Genomic DNA, 16,540 nt, shown 5'->3' with positions numbered 1-16,540 from the left:
AACTACTTTTTTTTTTTTTTTCAAGAATTCAGATTTAGTGTCAATGCATTTGTGTCAACATTCGCACGTTATTTAAGACTATACATGTTCGATGAATAGGCTTGTGTTGCAAATGTTTTAACTTTTTCAGAATGGACGTCTAAGTATTGGATACATATGGGTCGCCCAGTCATTGGCTCTGATATTCAGCATTTTCTGATTGTTGGTATGAGTTTCTTCTTCTTCTTCTTCTTTTTTTTTGTTATCTGATTGCAGATAAAATACGCTGGTTTTTAAAAAAATCACTACCTTGGCTATAAATGCAGAGTAACTAGTAGCCTTAAGTTTTCAAATAAGAAGAGGGGAAGGAAGAAGATGATAGACATACTTTTAAGGAAATTATTATTTTTTCACTGTGTTTTTACTTTTACACACATACACAAATGCACAATCAATGTGCGGAGAGATTTCAGAGTGGGGGTGCTGCCATGTATACAGGCGCACTGAGCAGTAAGAGGTCTGGTGCCTTGCTCAAGGGCACAGCGACAGTATCCTGGAGGTGAACTGGCGCCCTCTTTTTTCATTGGAAGTATAGTGGCTGAAAATCCAAAGTGTAGTAGACCTTTAAGAAACGCCGTTTTACCTGTTGACCATATTTGGTAAAAAAAAAAAAAAAAGTAATTAATATTCATCAGCTTACTTCCTCAAAGGTAGGGGGGAGAAAATACTTCCTTATCAGCTGCGCTACGGCCCGCCCCATAATGAAACGAAGGCTGGACTTGCAGTTGACTTGTTGACATTGACCCGCCTGAATAAAAATAAGCTGTGAGGTGCTTTTACATTTATTCTCTTAAGTAAAGCAGCTTGTTCGTGCCCTTCATCGGAAGTCGTGAGAATGGCCGGGAATGTGAAAAGGTTTTACGACCTGACAGCCAAGCTGCTGTCCGGAGAAATGTTCAGCTTCTCTGCGCTGAAGGGGAAAGTTGTTCTCATTGAGAATGTGGCGTCTCTCTGAGGAACAACCATCAGGGACTACACTCAGATGAACGAGCTCCACAGTCGTTACTCCGACAAGGGGCTCGTTATCCTGGGTGTGCCCTGCAACCAGTTCGGACACCAGGTAAGACTTGTGTGGTTTGAAACCTGGGCTTCTTTGTTTTCACGATGGAGGGTATTATTTACACAGCCTGAGTCCTATCTGTTACACGGTATGTTCAAATTTAACAGCTCAAATCTAGCTATGTAAACAAAAGCTATAAAATAAAAATATTCAATAACCAATGTAAAGTTTATCTGATGGATGCCTGTGTTGTATTACGTGTCTTTCAGTCTGCCTTGGAGACTAGTATTTATATATATTTAAATATTTATATTAAAAGGTTAGTTTAAAAAATGCAGTATCACTGTAAATGCTCAAAAGCCTCTGTTCAGAATTACTGACAGTAGTATGCACAATGTACTAAAGTCATGACAAAAATAAAGGACTTATAAGCAGCAGAATGTCTCATGAGTGACTCATATTTTATAATATGATCCTTATAAAATAATCTAACTCTGCAAAATGACCATTATATGTTGCTGTAGGGAGAAAAAGGTGGAAAATATAGCATGGTGAAGTATAGAGGTATAAAGCAATAAAAATATGGAAATACTCAATAGAAACACAATTACCACTAAATCAAGTACAGTACAGTGAGGGATGTACCACTGGCCTCATTGTGTCAGTCTGACTGAAGACTGCACATGGCTTTTAATCAACTCGATGGCATACTGTCCATCTATAATGTATTCAACGTTTCTGTATTTTTAATAATAGGAGAACGGCAAGAATGATGAAATCCTGCAGTCTCTGAAGTACGTCCGTCCAGGGAATGGCTTTGAGCCAAAGTTCCATCTCCTGGAGAAGGTGGATGTGAATGGAAAGGATGCCCATCCCCTGTTTGTTTATCTGAAGGAAAAGCTGCCATTCCCCAGCGATGATGCCATGGCTCTCATGACTGATCCAAAGTCCATCATTTGGAGTCCCGTCAGGAGAGACGACGTCTCCTGGAACTTTGAGAAATTCCTAGTCGGTCCTGATGGCGAGCCCTATAAGCGCTATAGCAGATGCTTCCTCACTATTGACATTGATGCCGATATTAAAGAGCTACTGAAGAAGGTCAAGTAACGCACGCTACAATGCACTCTGGGTGGCTCCTGAGTTTATCAGTTATGACCAGCCTGGCCGAAAAAGATTAATCAGTAAAACGTCTGTTTGGGGTTTTTATATCATGCTTTTCCACCTTCAGAGTTTAAGTCAGTTGCAACGCTCTTCAGTTTGTGGTATTTCCACAGTTGTACACTGTGGTTGATCAGCCTGTTTACTCAATGAAGATTCTCCTCGTAACCTTTTTGTGAGGGGAGTTTCTGATGAAAATGTAAAATCTGACTATACCACAGTGTGTGACACATATCACAAATATCTTCTTTGGCATACAAGGATAAATAAACATTTTACATCATTTAAAGGACTACTGTCATTTGTATACAAACACATCACACACACTATATCTTCAAATGTTCTGTGTATTGTATTAACGTTGAGATATTAAAGTACTATTGTACATGAGTACTAGCCGATACCTCTGTTTATGTGAACAAAATCTTTGAACTGTCATTTTCACAGCAATGACTAAGCCAGTCTGGTACTATAAATTCAGACGAGTCATGGTGACTGTCAAAGACTTAGGCTACCAACTCTAATTAAGGCAATCCTGTGGGGGTTTGTCTATCACAAAAACAAACTTCAGGAAGATACTGTACTGAATTCCAAAATGCCTTTAATTAGCTACCTGAATGGCAGTTGTAGAAAGTAACTATGTACTTTTACTCAAGTAGTCTACTGCACTACACTTTTAAGGTCATCTTACTTTAGTATTTTCATCTTCCTTCCATTACTCCACTACACATATGTGGATAATTTAGTTACTGTTTACTTTTCAGATCCAAGGTTAGTGAGCAAAATTAATAAATATGATGCATTATTTAACATAGAAAAAAATCACTACCAGTGTGTAGCCTTATAGTTCATAGCCCCTTCTCTACCATTTAAAAAGTGTTTTACATATGAATGCATCAATGGGACTGATTATAATATGATTGTCCTGAAATGTTCTGCATAATGCATGCGTTTTGTTCCTGTATTGTGATGATAGTGAGAACCGTTTTGAATTGTAACCTATAATGGAGTATTTCTACATTGTTATTCCTATTACCACTCCCACCACTGCTGGTTATTAACACTTTCTAGTTAACTTACGAGTGTGGCGTAACTTTAGTGTAGAGTGCATAGTTTCACTACATATAAATATATTATTAACATTAGTTTGTAATTTGTATGAATTCCTAGCCGTAAGTCTGCGACATCCTGCCTGTCTCCGCTGTGCTTCCTGGATGAACACAGGGGGGCCATCCTTGATTGAACAGTAACGTTACGCCAAGCTGCGATATCCAACATGGCTGGCCAGGAAGACCCAGTGCAGAGAGAGATTCACCAGGATTGGGCGAATCGAGAGTATATAGAAGTAATAACGAGTAGCATCAAAAAAATCGCCGACTTTCTAAACTCGTTTGGTAAGCTTTTAACGACCAGTTGTGCACGTAAGATCACCACTAGTGAGAGTATCTCGCGTCGATAGCTCGTTAGCTAGTGCAGCTAGCTGCTAGCATTGATGTTGATGTTTTTAAATGGCCACTCCCAGTTAGCAGTTAGCTTCATCATTAGCTGGGAGCTTGTCACCGCTTTCTTCGTAGAGGTGCCGTGACAGTTTGGTGTCGATTAATTTTACATTTTATTTCGCTTGTGAACTCATCTTAGCAGCTTAACAGTTGTCAATTCAATGCGTTAGACGACTACAGAATGCAAGTGTCGAGAAAGCTAACGCTAATGTCTGTCAAGCTACCGCTTGCTAGTCTGCTCGGCTGTCATTTCTGTGATACGAGCAGCAGCATCATAACCCCTGAAACTGAATGTCCTCCCAGTCAGTTATCAGTTACAGTGGCGTTGCTTGTTTTTGTTGAGCGAAATGTCGTTGTAATTGATAGCATCGACAAGTAACGCCCCACACTGTGAAATACTTTGACTGTATCATCCTAAATTCAGTTCATCATCCTCAGACATGTCGTGTCGATCCCGTTTGGCCACTCTCAACGAGAAGCTGACGGCGTTGGAGAGGAGGATTGAATATATTGAGGCCAGAGTAAGTATACTGCATTGTAATTTTTAAATATTCCAGTTGTTTATTGTACTTGAAAGCTTCAAAATGATATAATAAATGCATGATTATGTATCCTCCTCGCAGGTGACAAAAGGAGAGACCTTGACCTAGAACTCATCAAAGAGGTTCATAGCATCCTAGAGATACCTGCCCATCCCACCCCCCCTCCATCCTGAATTTCTTGGAAAAAGTGTGATGGATTCCACCCTCCTTTTTGGGACCATGTGGACCAGTTTTTATATTAAATGATTGAGTTGTGTGTTGTTTTATCTTATGACACATTTGTATAGAAAACAATGGCTTTGCTTTGGGTGTCTGTGACTCAAGGATCATCAATGTTACAAAATAAGAATAACCTCCGTAAGTATTGGTTTTAAAAACATATTTTGGAGCTCCATTATGGACCTGGTATCAGCACAACTTGTCAGTGATCTGTGTTGTAAACTGTGTCATTACCACATCAGCGATTTGGGAGGGGAACATTCTTGTGTGCCAAGTTGAACAAGTAATTGTGTAGTCATCTTTACCGAAGACCTGCTTGTACAGTGAACTGTTTGGTGATGCTTCCGGATTTAAATACTGTAATAAATGATCAAAAAAGATTTTGTATCATGATGTTTATCTTGGTCAGATTTAACCTTTTTGACTGGCTATGTTGAGACAAGGAAATTGCTCCACAATAGCTCTCAATGATCTGTTCTTTGCTACACGTGATGCAAGAGTCAATTGCAGTGGCATGAATGTCGGTTATACAGGGTGATGGTTGTTCATACTGTATATTGATTTGAGACCATATTTACAGGACATAGTGTGCTTTCAGTTAGTATGACAATGAAAGAACATTATGTACAAGTTATTGCATAATATGCATATTATTCTGGACAGTGGTATTTCACACATTAAGAACACCAAGCCAGAAAATAATGGATTTCAACGTTTTGAACAGCTGATGTGAGAACAATTAGCACTGTGAAGAAAGAGCCTTTTTGTTTCCTATCACAGCATGTCCTGCAAGTTATGAAAAAAGTATGAAATCAATTAAACCTCCAGATCAATCACTATATAACAACATCATTCTATTAACACGAATTTCAGTAAAAAATAAAAATAAAAAAAATGATTGAATAATTCTATTTTGAAAATAGCATAATAAATGATAGGGAAAGCCAGTTTTCAGGATGGTTTTAGGACCAAGCTGAAGACTAGACAGGGATTAAAATTTTCTTTAGAAGAGCTTAACTATTAAAAATAATTTATTTAGCATTCATGTACATTATATTGCCTTTTTAAATGTACTTTGAACTGCAGCCCACTAAACGTCGTCTGTCGAATCAATGAAATATTGCTCATGTGTATAGCATCGAATTATATTGCAAATATTTGTAGAGCATCTTCGATCATAGACGGTAAACCAAGTAAAATGGCGGAGGATACATGGGTCAATTGTGCCCTAATTCTATCCTTCCAGTCAGCACTCCGCACTCAACCTCACACATCGATTTATGTTTAGGTGGCAAATCTGCTTTCGCATTGGCAACAAAAGAAGGATGTAATACATTGTCACTGCAGTCGTAGTTGTGACCCAAATCGTTATCATATCTAATGTAAACCGAATCATAACCAATTGTTAGAAACTGTTGAGGGCGATCTGGAAAACAAAGGTCCGAGCGCGTAGTGCTGCCTGTGAGGCTAATTCGGGGGGAAAATGCTCATCTCCCATGATGCAACGGGCGATACACTGATGCATTTTGGGACGAAGAAGGGTCGTTGTGGTGTTGTGTAAAGTCCTTGGACGTGAGATGAATTTTCTTGCTCGCAATTTGTCAGACAACATTTTTAAAAACTTCTAGTGGTTATTTACACTGTTAACAAGCTACACTGGTGAGTTGCTCTACATTGAGACTGAAACTTAAAACAGTTCTTGCAGCGTCGCATTGGCGAGCCGGTTTAGACATAACCCGAGTTAACCCGCGTCTGTTTGCTAACGGTAGTCCGGCTCCATGTTATGGTTTACAAGCATTTTCATTTGCACTCCTTTGCTCGTTTTAATCGATATATTTTGACTACAGTTGAAGTGTATTTTAATAAACTAAGGACACCAAGCGTGTTTGTGTATTTGAAAAGTCTTCGCTTTTATAAAAAATGTTATTTATTCTTTGATTTTTAGAGGCCGTGTGTGTGCAGAACGGGGAAATGGGAGCTGATAAAAGGTGAGCAATGTTCTGCGCTAGCGCCGCTGGCAGTGGAAGGTGTGGTTAACTGTAATGGCAGAATTGTGAATTTCACGCTAACCTTTAATTACACTCAGAATGTCCGCCCCTAGCTTGCATTAATGTAAACTACATTGATTATCACCTAACTTTTGTTAGCTTAACTCAACTAGTTCACTTTCAATCATTCTTCTTCTTCTTTCTAAAGCTCAACCTGAAGGATAATCAAGTCATTGTGTAAAGTGATTTCCCCCATGATCTTAAGAAATGCCTATCACAGAATACTATTGGACGTTGTTTCACCACTGTCCTTCTCTCTATTAGAAAGGATAGCACTATGCAAAGTTGCTGTTTTTAACAAACTTTAATGACAGGATTCAGGAATCTACCGGTGCTTAACTGAGGATAAACGATTTAATGATTTGAATCATTACATCTTCAAGAATTGTTGTTACTTTCATACCCTTAATGGGTAACGTTAAATCAAGAATGACTAGAGGGGTTAGACATTGCAGCAAATACTGTAAATGATGGCATATTTCAGTGTAAATCTGTGATTCACTGTACATGCCCCATAACAGGTTCATTTTTCTGTGATGGTAATCAAGAAATTATGTTGTGAGCTTGCAGATGCAATAGTATGTGAATCATTTAAAGAATATCATGCAGTTGCAGGTAGTTGTCCTGACATGTGACTTTGTCTTTCAATGTCTTCCTGACTAGGATTAGTCGCACAGAACGTAGCGGTAGGTATGGCTCTGACCAGTCCCGAGACGAATCAGAATGGCGTGACAGACGGGAGCGGGACCAAGAGCGTGACCACAACATGCGTCGCTGGAACGATGACAGGCGTAGTGAGCGTTTTGAAGATCGTCGAGGATCAAGAGACAGTCCAGAGGTAGAAATTCTAATATGTGACTGTAATTTATGACTTTCAACTGATGTTTCAGTAAAATTACGCAACTTTTTGAGGACATTGACAGTAAACTGATGCACTGATCTATTTGTTTTAAAGCAAAGAGAAAGAAAACGACGCAACAGTGATAGATCAGAAGATGGTTATCACTCTGATGGCGACTACCCAGAGCAGGACTACAGAAGGGAGCCTGGGGAGGAGAAGAAGAGCAAGACCATAATGCTCTGGGGTCTGTCTCCTCATGTCACTGAGGATGATGTGAGTTCTCATTTTGTCTCCACAGCTATGCTGCTTCTTTTATGTTATTTTTGTTTTATGGACAAGCACCACTAATTCTGTTGCAGGAAAATGATTTTTAATCAAGATATTAAAGTAAAATATGTATTTTATTATTCAGATTCGTTTTGCCATAGACCAACTAGAGGGACCGCAGCCAGTGGATGTGAGGCTGATGAAAAAGAAAACAGGTGAGAACCAGATATGTGACGGACCCAACCTCCCCCCCAGTCTTTGACCATAGGGCCAATCTGCTTCCATTCAGACCCATTTTCCCATAGCAACTAGGAGAGAATTGTATCAAGTTATTTGAAAAAGGATTAAAAATGTTGGTTTAAGACTTGACATTTCAGTTCGTTCTGGACCTTTTTAAGGTAAGTAAGAGCAACAATAACAATTTTGACAATTGACAAACACACTTTTTTGTTAAGTGTGGTTCAAAAAGTGGAATTAGCAGGATTTCTTGCTATGGTAAAACTCTAAGGAGAGGCCAGTTGTGTACCAAACAGGGCCTGGGTCGTGAAGCAGTTTGTGGAAGACTTTGAATAATATGCCCATGGACTCTTAACTAACACGCCTCCCGTCTATATTTGAATGCTGTCTCTAGGTATAAGCCGTGGTTTCGCCTTCGTGGACTTTTATCACTTGCAAGATGCTACCCGATGGATGGAGACCAATCAGGTTGCTTCACAATCGCCAAGTCTAGTTTTAATCTTGGGGATCTGAAAAAAATAACCCAAATGGCAACCAAAGTGTATTGAATAAGTTGTGTGGAAATTGTACAGACCTTTTTGAAAAAAGGAGAAAAAACCTCATGGATTGTATGGCACAGGGCAAAGAGATTTGTGTGTTAAGATGAGTATAGTCATAATAAATGTATATTTATGTCTTAGATAACTGTAATGGCAGTTGCCACAAATCTGCAGATTTGACATTAGTGAGATCATCTACTGCATTTAAGATAATGAACACATTATCTTTACCCTGCTGATAGAGGCATCATTAGTGAGACTTTAGGGTTGAATGTGAGCTCAATCTTTTTTTTTCTTGTTTTGTTTTTTATCCTACCCCTCAGTAGATGTGAATTTTTTCATCCCTGTCAGTTGAAAATGTCTGCTAGGGATGTTAGGGCACATTATACACTCTGCTCCAGCTCAGACTGGGCACTCGGGTCCCAAACACCTAAAGAAAACCCTCCATACATCATGTTCACATATACATCATGTGCCTGTCTTGTCTTTAACACAAAGGCTATCTGTTGGGGGTCCCTCTCCCCCATCTCTCCCTTCCAACACTGCTTGCTCTGTTGATGAGAAATGCTTGCCAGGAGTACTTGACTGATTTTTGGCGTCCTCTTTCAGAAACGTCTGACCATCCAAGGCAAAACTGTGGACATGCACTACAGTCACCCCAGAAACAAGTATGAAGACTGGCTCTGCAACACTGTAAGTTAATGACCTGTCTCAGTCTCATGGCCACACCTCACATACACACACAAACAGGTCTATAAGTATTTATAATAGGTTTATAAATTACAACTGTTGCAGTCCTGTTAGCTTATTTTGTGGTACGCCTACATTTGGATAAGCGGTAAAGGTTAGGTTGTGTCTCGGGTAAGTATGGTATGCTGCACCAATATAGATTGCCTGTTTTCTGAGGCAGCACTGTTCAGGGCTTTAGTAGGTGTATAATAAAAATGATTTGAACGGTTACTTGCAGTGTGGCCTGTACAATTTCCGGAGGAGGCTGAAGTGCTTCAGGTGTGGAGCAGCCAAAGCTGGTAAGTAGTTAAATCAACAAGAGGCCACTGACTGCAGACATCCAGCAGACATCCAGCAGGCTGGGTCAACAGTGCTGAGATGCAACGCAAACTTTATGTTGTGTTGTTTTCACTCTGTCAGATGTAGGCAAAGTGCATAGATGGGAAACAGCCTGCATTTATTCCATACTACCTGATCATACAACATGGGGCAAACCACAATACATGGCTGAGATACAAGCTATCTGATACTTTAAAATGTTGAATCATACTAAGCTGAGGTTTTTTACACTTAGCACTTCATAACTCGCTTCCAGTGCTTTGTTTAAAGAGCCGTTCTGAACAGTTCTTTTAATGCCGTTCTTACTTCTCTGTCATTCTCTCAACAGAAAGTGAAACCGGCAATAATAGTGGAGTTTCTGAAACCCAACCCAGTGGAGATTTCTATGGGGACAGTAAGGACTAATCTCTCTTAGATGCAATGTCCCACTTATCTGTATCCATGGTACATTGTTCTAACACATTGACTTTTGTCCTATACAGCAATCATCCTGAGAAATATTGCTCCTCTGACCACCGTGGAAGCCATCATGACAGCCCTAGCACCATATGCCAATCTTTCATCAAACAACATCCGCCTCATCAAGGACAAGCAGACAGGCCAAAACAGAGGTTTTGCCTTTGTACAGCTGTCCTCTCCTCTGGTAAAGCTTTCTTAACATATACAGAATTAAAGTGTCACAAGTTAGTCATTCGGCATCATAATGACTGCTACAGCAGCCACCAACTTAGCAGAGGCTTCATTTTATTGTAACATAACTCCTTGGTTGTTAAAAAAATATTCCATGATGCCTGCATAGCACTTACAATATGATCTCTAATTTTCACAGGAGGCCTCTCAGCTGCTTACCATCTTACAGGGCCTGCAGCCTCCTCTGAAACTGGATGGGAAAACAATAGGGGTGGATTATGCTAAGAGTGCTAGAAAGTAAGTAGAATAGTGTAATATGTGCCTTGGTTTTGTGATTTATGAACACATTTACCTCCATCTATTTAACTATTTGCTTGGAAAATGTGGATCAAAACGGGACATAAGGAAAACACATTAATGTGTCCTTTGCTTGTTTTTAGGGACCTTTTACTACCTGACGGGAATCGTGTTAGTGCCTTCTCTGTGGCCAGCACAGCCATTGCTGCAGCCCAGTGGTCTTCCAGTCAGGTTGGCCCATTTCTGTTAACATCCAGTTGTTTATCATCTCCCAGTGTCAATATGAAAGGGTCATAACCTAAACATTACCCTTTCAGCCACAGCAGAGTTCAGAGGGAATGTCTGAGTACAGCTATCTGCAAGAGGGCTACACTCCAATGGCACAGGTTAGTAGCAGAACATATGCATTTAACATTGGCCTCACAGTTGATACTTTGTGATATATGTGTTTGCTTTAAAGATGCATTTACTAAAACATGGTTATCTAGTGGCAGCTATAGGAGACTGCATCGTGTACAACTTGTCCTCAGGCAAATCTAATCATTCCACTCACCACCAGAGGATAAAACATGAGGCTGCACATGTATCATAACACTGTCTTCAGTGTTGAACAAATATTAATGTTTACAGTGGCCAGCATCTTCGTGTCCTTTGAAATTATAGCCGAGTGGTGAGGCAGTTTCACAGAGTGATGGCCAAAATACAATATTTCAATGAATGTTTTCTTTTTTCTTTTCTTTCATTTTTTTTAAACATAGGACTACCAGACATACTATCAGCAAGGAGCAGGAGCCAGCACCTCACAGGGAAATGGGATATTAGGAGGTAGGAGATGCTTTTATGCGTTGTAGATGCTGGAGCACTTACTGACCTTTTATTATTTTATGTTGGTAAAATGTCATTTTTAAGACGAGTATATTCTAACATTTGTTCTTGCACAAAGATCATTTCTCTATTCTGAACAATACAAAAATATGACACAGTGATGTGTATGGGTTGTTGGACAAATTGTCAAAGTATTGCATTTCAAATCACAGCTGCCCCGGGTGTGAAGATTGTTCCAACTGCAGCCGGAGTAGTTATTTCACAGACTGCACAAGTCTATCAGCCACATATAATTGTGCAGCCTGCTGTCCAGGTAACGCACGTCTTTGTTTATTATGTAAATTCATGTGTAGCACCATTCTTGAGATGCATGTAATAGTGTAACAATTTAAAAACAACATTATCTTAATTGCAGGCTTTGCCACTTGCCCAGCATCTGGACTTGAAACCCCAGACTGGACATCTCTCAGGCATTGAAGCTGCGTCAGTGCCTGCTGCTCCTGTACCCACTGCTACTGCTGCCAGTACATTAATAGCTTCAGGACAGACAACTGACATCAGCACTGGTATGAGCACACATAGTCCGTTAAAGCCTGTCCCGATGAAGTGTGATGTGAATAAAGAGAGAATGTTGAGGTCATTGTCGCGCTGATATTATAGTGTTTCCTTGGGTGAATCACACAGGCTTTATGAGTGTGCTACATTTACTAACAGTCATGACTAGTCTTTGATGTGACTTGCCAAATATGTGAACCATGCAGTGGTGCCTAAGATTACTTTTATATTACGTTTTTATTGCTGAAACTTTGGGCTTGGTTATTAATGATGCAGTAATATTGCCAATATTTATTTTATTTTGCGTCATCAGACACACTTGTTGAGTCATAACCCTTGTTTACCAGTCCTCAGGATTTTTGTTTGCATATACATGCATATTTATGTATACATATAAATAAATGTGTGTGTGCGTGTGTAAATTATGTGTTTTATAATCGACAGGTGTTCCTGACACATCCACCTATCAGTATGATGAGTCCTCTGGCTACTATTATGATCCTCAAACTGGCCTCTACTATGACCCAAACTCTCATGTAAGTAGTCCACAGCCACCAGGTGAGTCATTTGTCATGTTTGTGATCTTCAGAGTTTATGTGGTTTTCATTATGTTTTTGTCTTTTTAGTATTACTACAACTCTCAGACCCAGCAGTATCTGTACTGGGACAGTGAGAAGCAGGCATACGTACCTGCCTCAACCGAAGCAAATGCTGGACAAAATGATAACACAGCATCAAAAGAACCTAAAGAGAAAAAGGAAAAGCCCAAAAGCAAGACTGCTCAGCAGGTACTGTGAAATGAATTCTGCATCAGCACCTCTTTAGTTTTATACAGCCTTTTTTTTGAATATTTTTAATTTTTAATGTCTGTTTTTTGATTTTGTTTTGATGTTGAAATCTGTTTGATTCTTTCAGATTGCGAAAGATATGGAGCGGTGGGCCAAAACTCTCAACAAGCAGAAAGAGAACTTCAAGAGTAGCTTCCAGCCTATTAGTCAAGAAGAGAGGAAGGAGGCAGCAGCTGCAGATGCAGGCTTCATACTGTTTGAAAAGAAGGTAATACAGAAGGATTTAATGGCAAAGTTTTCAGACTGAATGTGTAAGCATATGTCTTTTAACTTCCTAAACAATCTGATTTGTCTTTCTTCTTTTAGCAGTCAGGAGGTCTAGAAAGACTCATGCCAGAGATGCCAAGGGCCGCTGAGGAAGAGCCACCAACCACCTCAGTCAACTCTTCCAAAGTGAGTGTTTTCTACGCCCCCTGTTTTGGAAAGGCTAAACTCTTCCTTTGCAGTGTTATTGCAACTATTATCAAAACAACTTTGACAAAATTTTGAATAGATCTTCTGTTATATTCAGGTGTTTGTTGATGTTGGCAATATTAACACTTGCCTTTGTTTATCCATGGTGTGGTTAGTGTGGCCTTGTAGCAGCTTACAGTGGGGACAGTGACCCTGAGGAGGGTGGAGCAGAGCCGGTTTGTGGTGAAGGAGACCTGACAGACTGGTCAAAGTTGGCCTGCTTGCTGTGTAGGAGACAGTTTCCCAACAAAGAGGGTCTGGTTCGACACCAACAACTCTCTGACCTCCACAAGGTAACGTCAGGCATAATGTCTTCAGGACACAATCATTCTTAGTGTGGATTAAGAAATCCATACAGTCATAAATTCAATAAGGTATTCACGCTGTCTGTGGTGTTTCCTAGAAAAACTTGGAGGTTCTCCGCAGATCCAAAATGACCGAAGCAGAGTTGGAAGAGTTGGAGAGAAAAGAGACTGAGGTTTGACAGAATACATAATCACCCAATGGCTAGTGAGTCATATTGTTCCCACAATAAACATGAATAAATTTAAATAATCAAAAATGTTTTTCTACTTCTGGTGAACAGATGAAATATAGAGACAGGGCAGCTGAGAGGAGAGAAAAATATGGCATCCCTGAACCCCCAGCACCCAAAAAGAAGAAATTTAGCCAACCAGCACCAGTCATGTAAGTAACTTATTTACAGGATTGTGAAAACTGCTGTTTCCAGTCCGTACAGCCATCTGATATCTCATTTTGTGTGTTTTTAGTCATGTGATCAAAATGTCCCTTTTTTCCCCTTGCAGTAACTATGAACAGCCGACTAAAGATGGCCTTAATAGTGACAATATTGGGAACAAAATGCTGCAGGCCATGGGGTGGAAGGAGGGTAAAGGTCTCGGTCGCAACCAGCAGGGCATCACTACACCAATTGAGGTATCCAAAGCAAATATCTTCTGGTGTTTGGGTGTACCTAGCATCTATCAGTATGGATACGTGTGTGGGTATAAATCTGTACAAAGAACTTGACATTATGTGTTTTTTCTCCTTAGGCGCAGTTGAGAACAAAAGGAGCTGGACTTGGCACTAAAGGAAGCAACTACACCCTCTCTGCCTCGGACACGTACAAAGACGCAGTCCGCAAAGCCATGTTTGCTCGCTTCACTGAGTTGGAGTGAGTCATTAGTCTCGAGCTCAAATGACAAATGAATTGACAAAAGAGCAGAGGAGAAGTCCTCCTTTAATGATTTTAGTCCATGTATGTATGATACATGATGATTTGCCTCTTGCCATAATGGTCAAACCTGACTATGTAAACATCTGTAATGGAGGTGTGTTAAGATAGTTAATATTATTTATAAATTGTACATAGACACAGTAAATTTACTTCCCTTGTTTACACATTGCTTCTGTGTTATTGCCTTTTTCTGTCTCAGCATGTGAAAAAGATTGTACAGTTTATACAAAAATCTTGTCTGTTTGTACAGAAAATAAATGACTTATGTGATTTACGATGGTCTTCATTTCATCACAGCAGACATAGCAGATATTAGTTTTTAATATGAAGTATGTGATAATTAATGACTGTATGATTCGATGTGTAATTAGTGATTAATTAGGTCAGTTTTCATATGCAGGCACAATAACAGTGAATGTATTAACTTGCCCTCTTATCTTGGTCATGATTGTATCCTAGTTATGTATGGAACTTGTAGTTTTCACATCCTTGTTTCTGGCAAGGAATCTTAAAAATAGAGGGGGTCATTTCGTTACAGACTCGTGCGGTGGTGCCAGACTGTGGTGACGGTTGTAAATAATATTTCAGCTAGAAATAAACAATTCTAGCTGGGACATCTTTTAATAGTGTGTTCTCAAGAGGGGGTTTTATGAGGACACCTGCCAAGTATTTGCTTTTTTGAACATGAAGCTGTCTAAGATGATTTTAAAAGTTCAAAGCTCTGCTGTGTACATGTATTCTGCATAACTACCAAGAGTTAGTTTTAGGGCATTGTAGTGAGACTGTCCTTCCACTAGAGGACAGAACTTTAAAGCAATGTGCTGATAGGACTGATCTGCACTGCTGAGCTGTCCTTTAGCAAGACACATCAAAGTTGCAGCACTCCAGGTGTAAGCCTTGAACTCTAATCTTCCTGTGAATGCGACAGCAAACACAAACAGACGATAAGATCGTATCCTAGTATTTGAACACACACAACAAAGTGTTTGAAATGAAAATACACCTTTAGACATGGTTATAATTCCATGATTACCATATCTTAATAGATACATTATAGAGCTGCTCTTGGTGGCAGTGAAGAGCTTTTCGCAGCTCCAGAAGAAGCTTCATGTAATCTGACAAAATGCTTACAGTGACGTCACTCAGCAAATGTGTTGCTTTTGAATTAAGCTGTCCTTTGGTCTACCATTGCCCTCCTGTAACACTGCCAGACTCATAATAGACAGTATCAAAATCAACACAGCAGAACAGAGACATCGCTTCTTTAATTCCACGCCAGCAGTAACTACAATGCAACTTAGCCCCTGAGTGACATCACTGGAGGCAAGTCACCAGCATCCTCTGTAGCTGAGAAAGGCTTTACTCCAATTTGTTCACCACTGCAGCAGTACTCCCCAAAGTTATAACAGTGAGAGAACCGACGGTGGTTGAAAATGCCATGAGTGTCCGGTTGCAGTATTTTATTTAGCAACATACCACAGGGAGGCAGTGTTCCTTGATATCCCTGGGACAGTCACGCAGCAGTACACAGATCTTTTACATCAGCGCAAGTACTTCTACCACAGTGTTCCCTTCCTTTGAAGGACTTTTCTGACATAACACAAGCAATCTGCTGGAGTCTTCGGTATGGTGGCCGTGAGGGTCAAAACACAAAATTCTGAAATGCTGTTGTGTCTGCTGAAATAAAGTTGTGTTTTCTGAAACATTGTTTTGTTTCCTGGAATGTAATTGCATTCGTGAGATTGTCATTGTGTCCTTACAAACTCTGTTTTGACCTTCAGGGCCACCATAATTTTGCTGTTTATTTATGCTGCTGATCAGGGAGAGACCCAGTCTTTGTGTAATAATAAAGATAATAATAAAGATTTCTGTCTGATTCTTTTTGTGTTGTCACCATGGAAGGTTTCTCAGGCTAGGATGAAACTACAACATGCAGAAACGTCTCTCTTTAACTTGTCTTCCTTATTATTTTCAACTCTTACCTGCCAAATCTTTAATGCAATATGCATTAGGTATCTGTTTTTACCATATTTTCATTACAAGTTAGCATCACTGATAAAAGAAAAAAGAGGATCTGGGTGATAGTAGTAGATCTCTTGCTTCATCCAGTCAGCTGACTGTCCATCCACATATGTTATGTGGCCTTTGAGCCTCGAAGACCCCGATCATGCTGAATCATGCAGCATGGTCATGTACCTCCTATGGATCAGCATAGGAGGTTGTGGAAGTATCTTTTGT

At 39.8% G+C, this 16,540-nt stretch overlaps 3 protein-coding genes across 5 annotated transcripts; all 3 read left to right on the top strand.

Moving 5' to 3' along the window:
- The first annotated feature begins 734 nt into the window (after positions 1-734).
- On the top strand, positions 735-2,486 carry gpx1a (glutathione peroxidase 1a). Its single transcript, XM_037101250.1, has 2 exons — positions 735-1,099; positions 1,796-2,486. Exons 1-2 carry the CDS (start codon positions 875-877, stop codon positions 2,144-2,146), a joined length of 576 nt encoding a protein of 191 aa, XP_036957145.1. The 5' UTR covers positions 735-874; the 3' UTR covers positions 2,147-2,486.
- A 796-nt stretch (positions 2,487-3,282) lies between these two features.
- Positions 3,283-4,837, top strand: brk1 (BRICK1 subunit of SCAR/WAVE actin nucleating complex). The gene is made up of 3 exons (XM_037101251.1): positions 3,283-3,591; positions 4,135-4,217; positions 4,320-4,837. The coding sequence occupies exons 1-3, from the start codon at positions 3,474-3,476 to the stop codon at positions 4,344-4,346; spliced, it is 228 nt and encodes a 75-aa protein (XP_036957146.1). The 5' UTR covers positions 3,283-3,473; the 3' UTR covers positions 4,347-4,837.
- A 1,099-nt stretch (positions 4,838-5,936) lies between these two features.
- rbm5 (RNA binding motif protein 5) lies at positions 5,937-14,576 on the top strand. 3 transcript variants are annotated; one of them, XM_037101623.1, is made up of 25 exons: positions 5,937-6,029; positions 6,403-6,445; positions 7,169-7,343; positions 7,461-7,619; positions 7,759-7,828; positions 8,245-8,318; positions 8,999-9,082; positions 9,357-9,417; positions 9,786-9,851; positions 9,940-10,100; positions 10,287-10,384; positions 10,528-10,615; positions 10,702-10,770; positions 11,143-11,209; positions 11,422-11,522; positions 11,625-11,775; positions 12,209-12,300; positions 12,391-12,552; positions 12,680-12,820; positions 12,919-13,005; positions 13,182-13,358; positions 13,469-13,543; positions 13,652-13,752; positions 13,872-14,001; positions 14,118-14,576. In XM_037101623.1, the coding sequence occupies exons 2-25, from the start codon at positions 6,429-6,431 to the stop codon at positions 14,241-14,243; spliced, it is 2,532 nt and encodes an 843-aa protein (XP_036957518.1). In that variant the 5' UTR covers positions 5,937-6,029; positions 6,403-6,428; the 3' UTR covers positions 14,244-14,576. The 3 variants fall into 3 exon arrangements, with proteins under 3 accessions (XP_036957518.1, XP_036957519.1, XP_036957517.1); XM_037101624.1 differs by having other exon boundaries at positions 5,959-6,116; positions 12,922-13,005; XM_037101622.1 differs by having other exon boundaries at positions 5,960-6,116.
- The last annotated feature ends 1,964 nt before the right edge of the window (positions 14,577-16,540 follow it).

Source organism: Acanthopagrus latus, chromosome 6 (assembly GCF_904848185.1).
Source record: "Acanthopagrus latus isolate v.2019 chromosome 6, fAcaLat1.1, whole genome shotgun sequence".
NCBI classification, from domain to species: Eukaryota; Metazoa; Chordata; class Actinopteri; order Spariformes; family Sparidae; genus Acanthopagrus; species Acanthopagrus latus.
Note: the sequence above shows the minus strand (reverse complement) of the source record. Positions and strands in the feature narration are given on the sequence as shown.

Coding starts and splice junctions, on each gene's coding strand:
- brk1 (XM_037101251.1), top strand. CDS start 3,474: ATGGCTGGCCAGGAAGACCCAGTGCAGAGAGAGATTCACCAGGATTGG. Junction 3,592..4,134: donor CGACTTTCTAAACTCGTTTG/GTAAGCTTTTAA, acceptor CATCATCCTCAG/ACATGTCGTGTCGATCCCGT. Junction 4,218..4,319: donor TTGAATATATTGAGGCCAGA/GTAAGTATACTG, acceptor TCCTCCTCGCAG/GTGACAAAAGGAGAGACCTT.
- rbm5 (XM_037101623.1), top strand. Junction 9,418..9,785: donor GTGTGGAGCAGCCAAAGCTG/GTAAGTAGTTAA, acceptor TTCTCTCAACAG/AAAGTGAAACCGGCAATAAT. Junction 12,553..12,679: donor AAAGCAAGACTGCTCAGCAG/GTACTGTGAAAT, acceptor TGATTCTTTCAG/ATTGCGAAAGATATGGAGCG.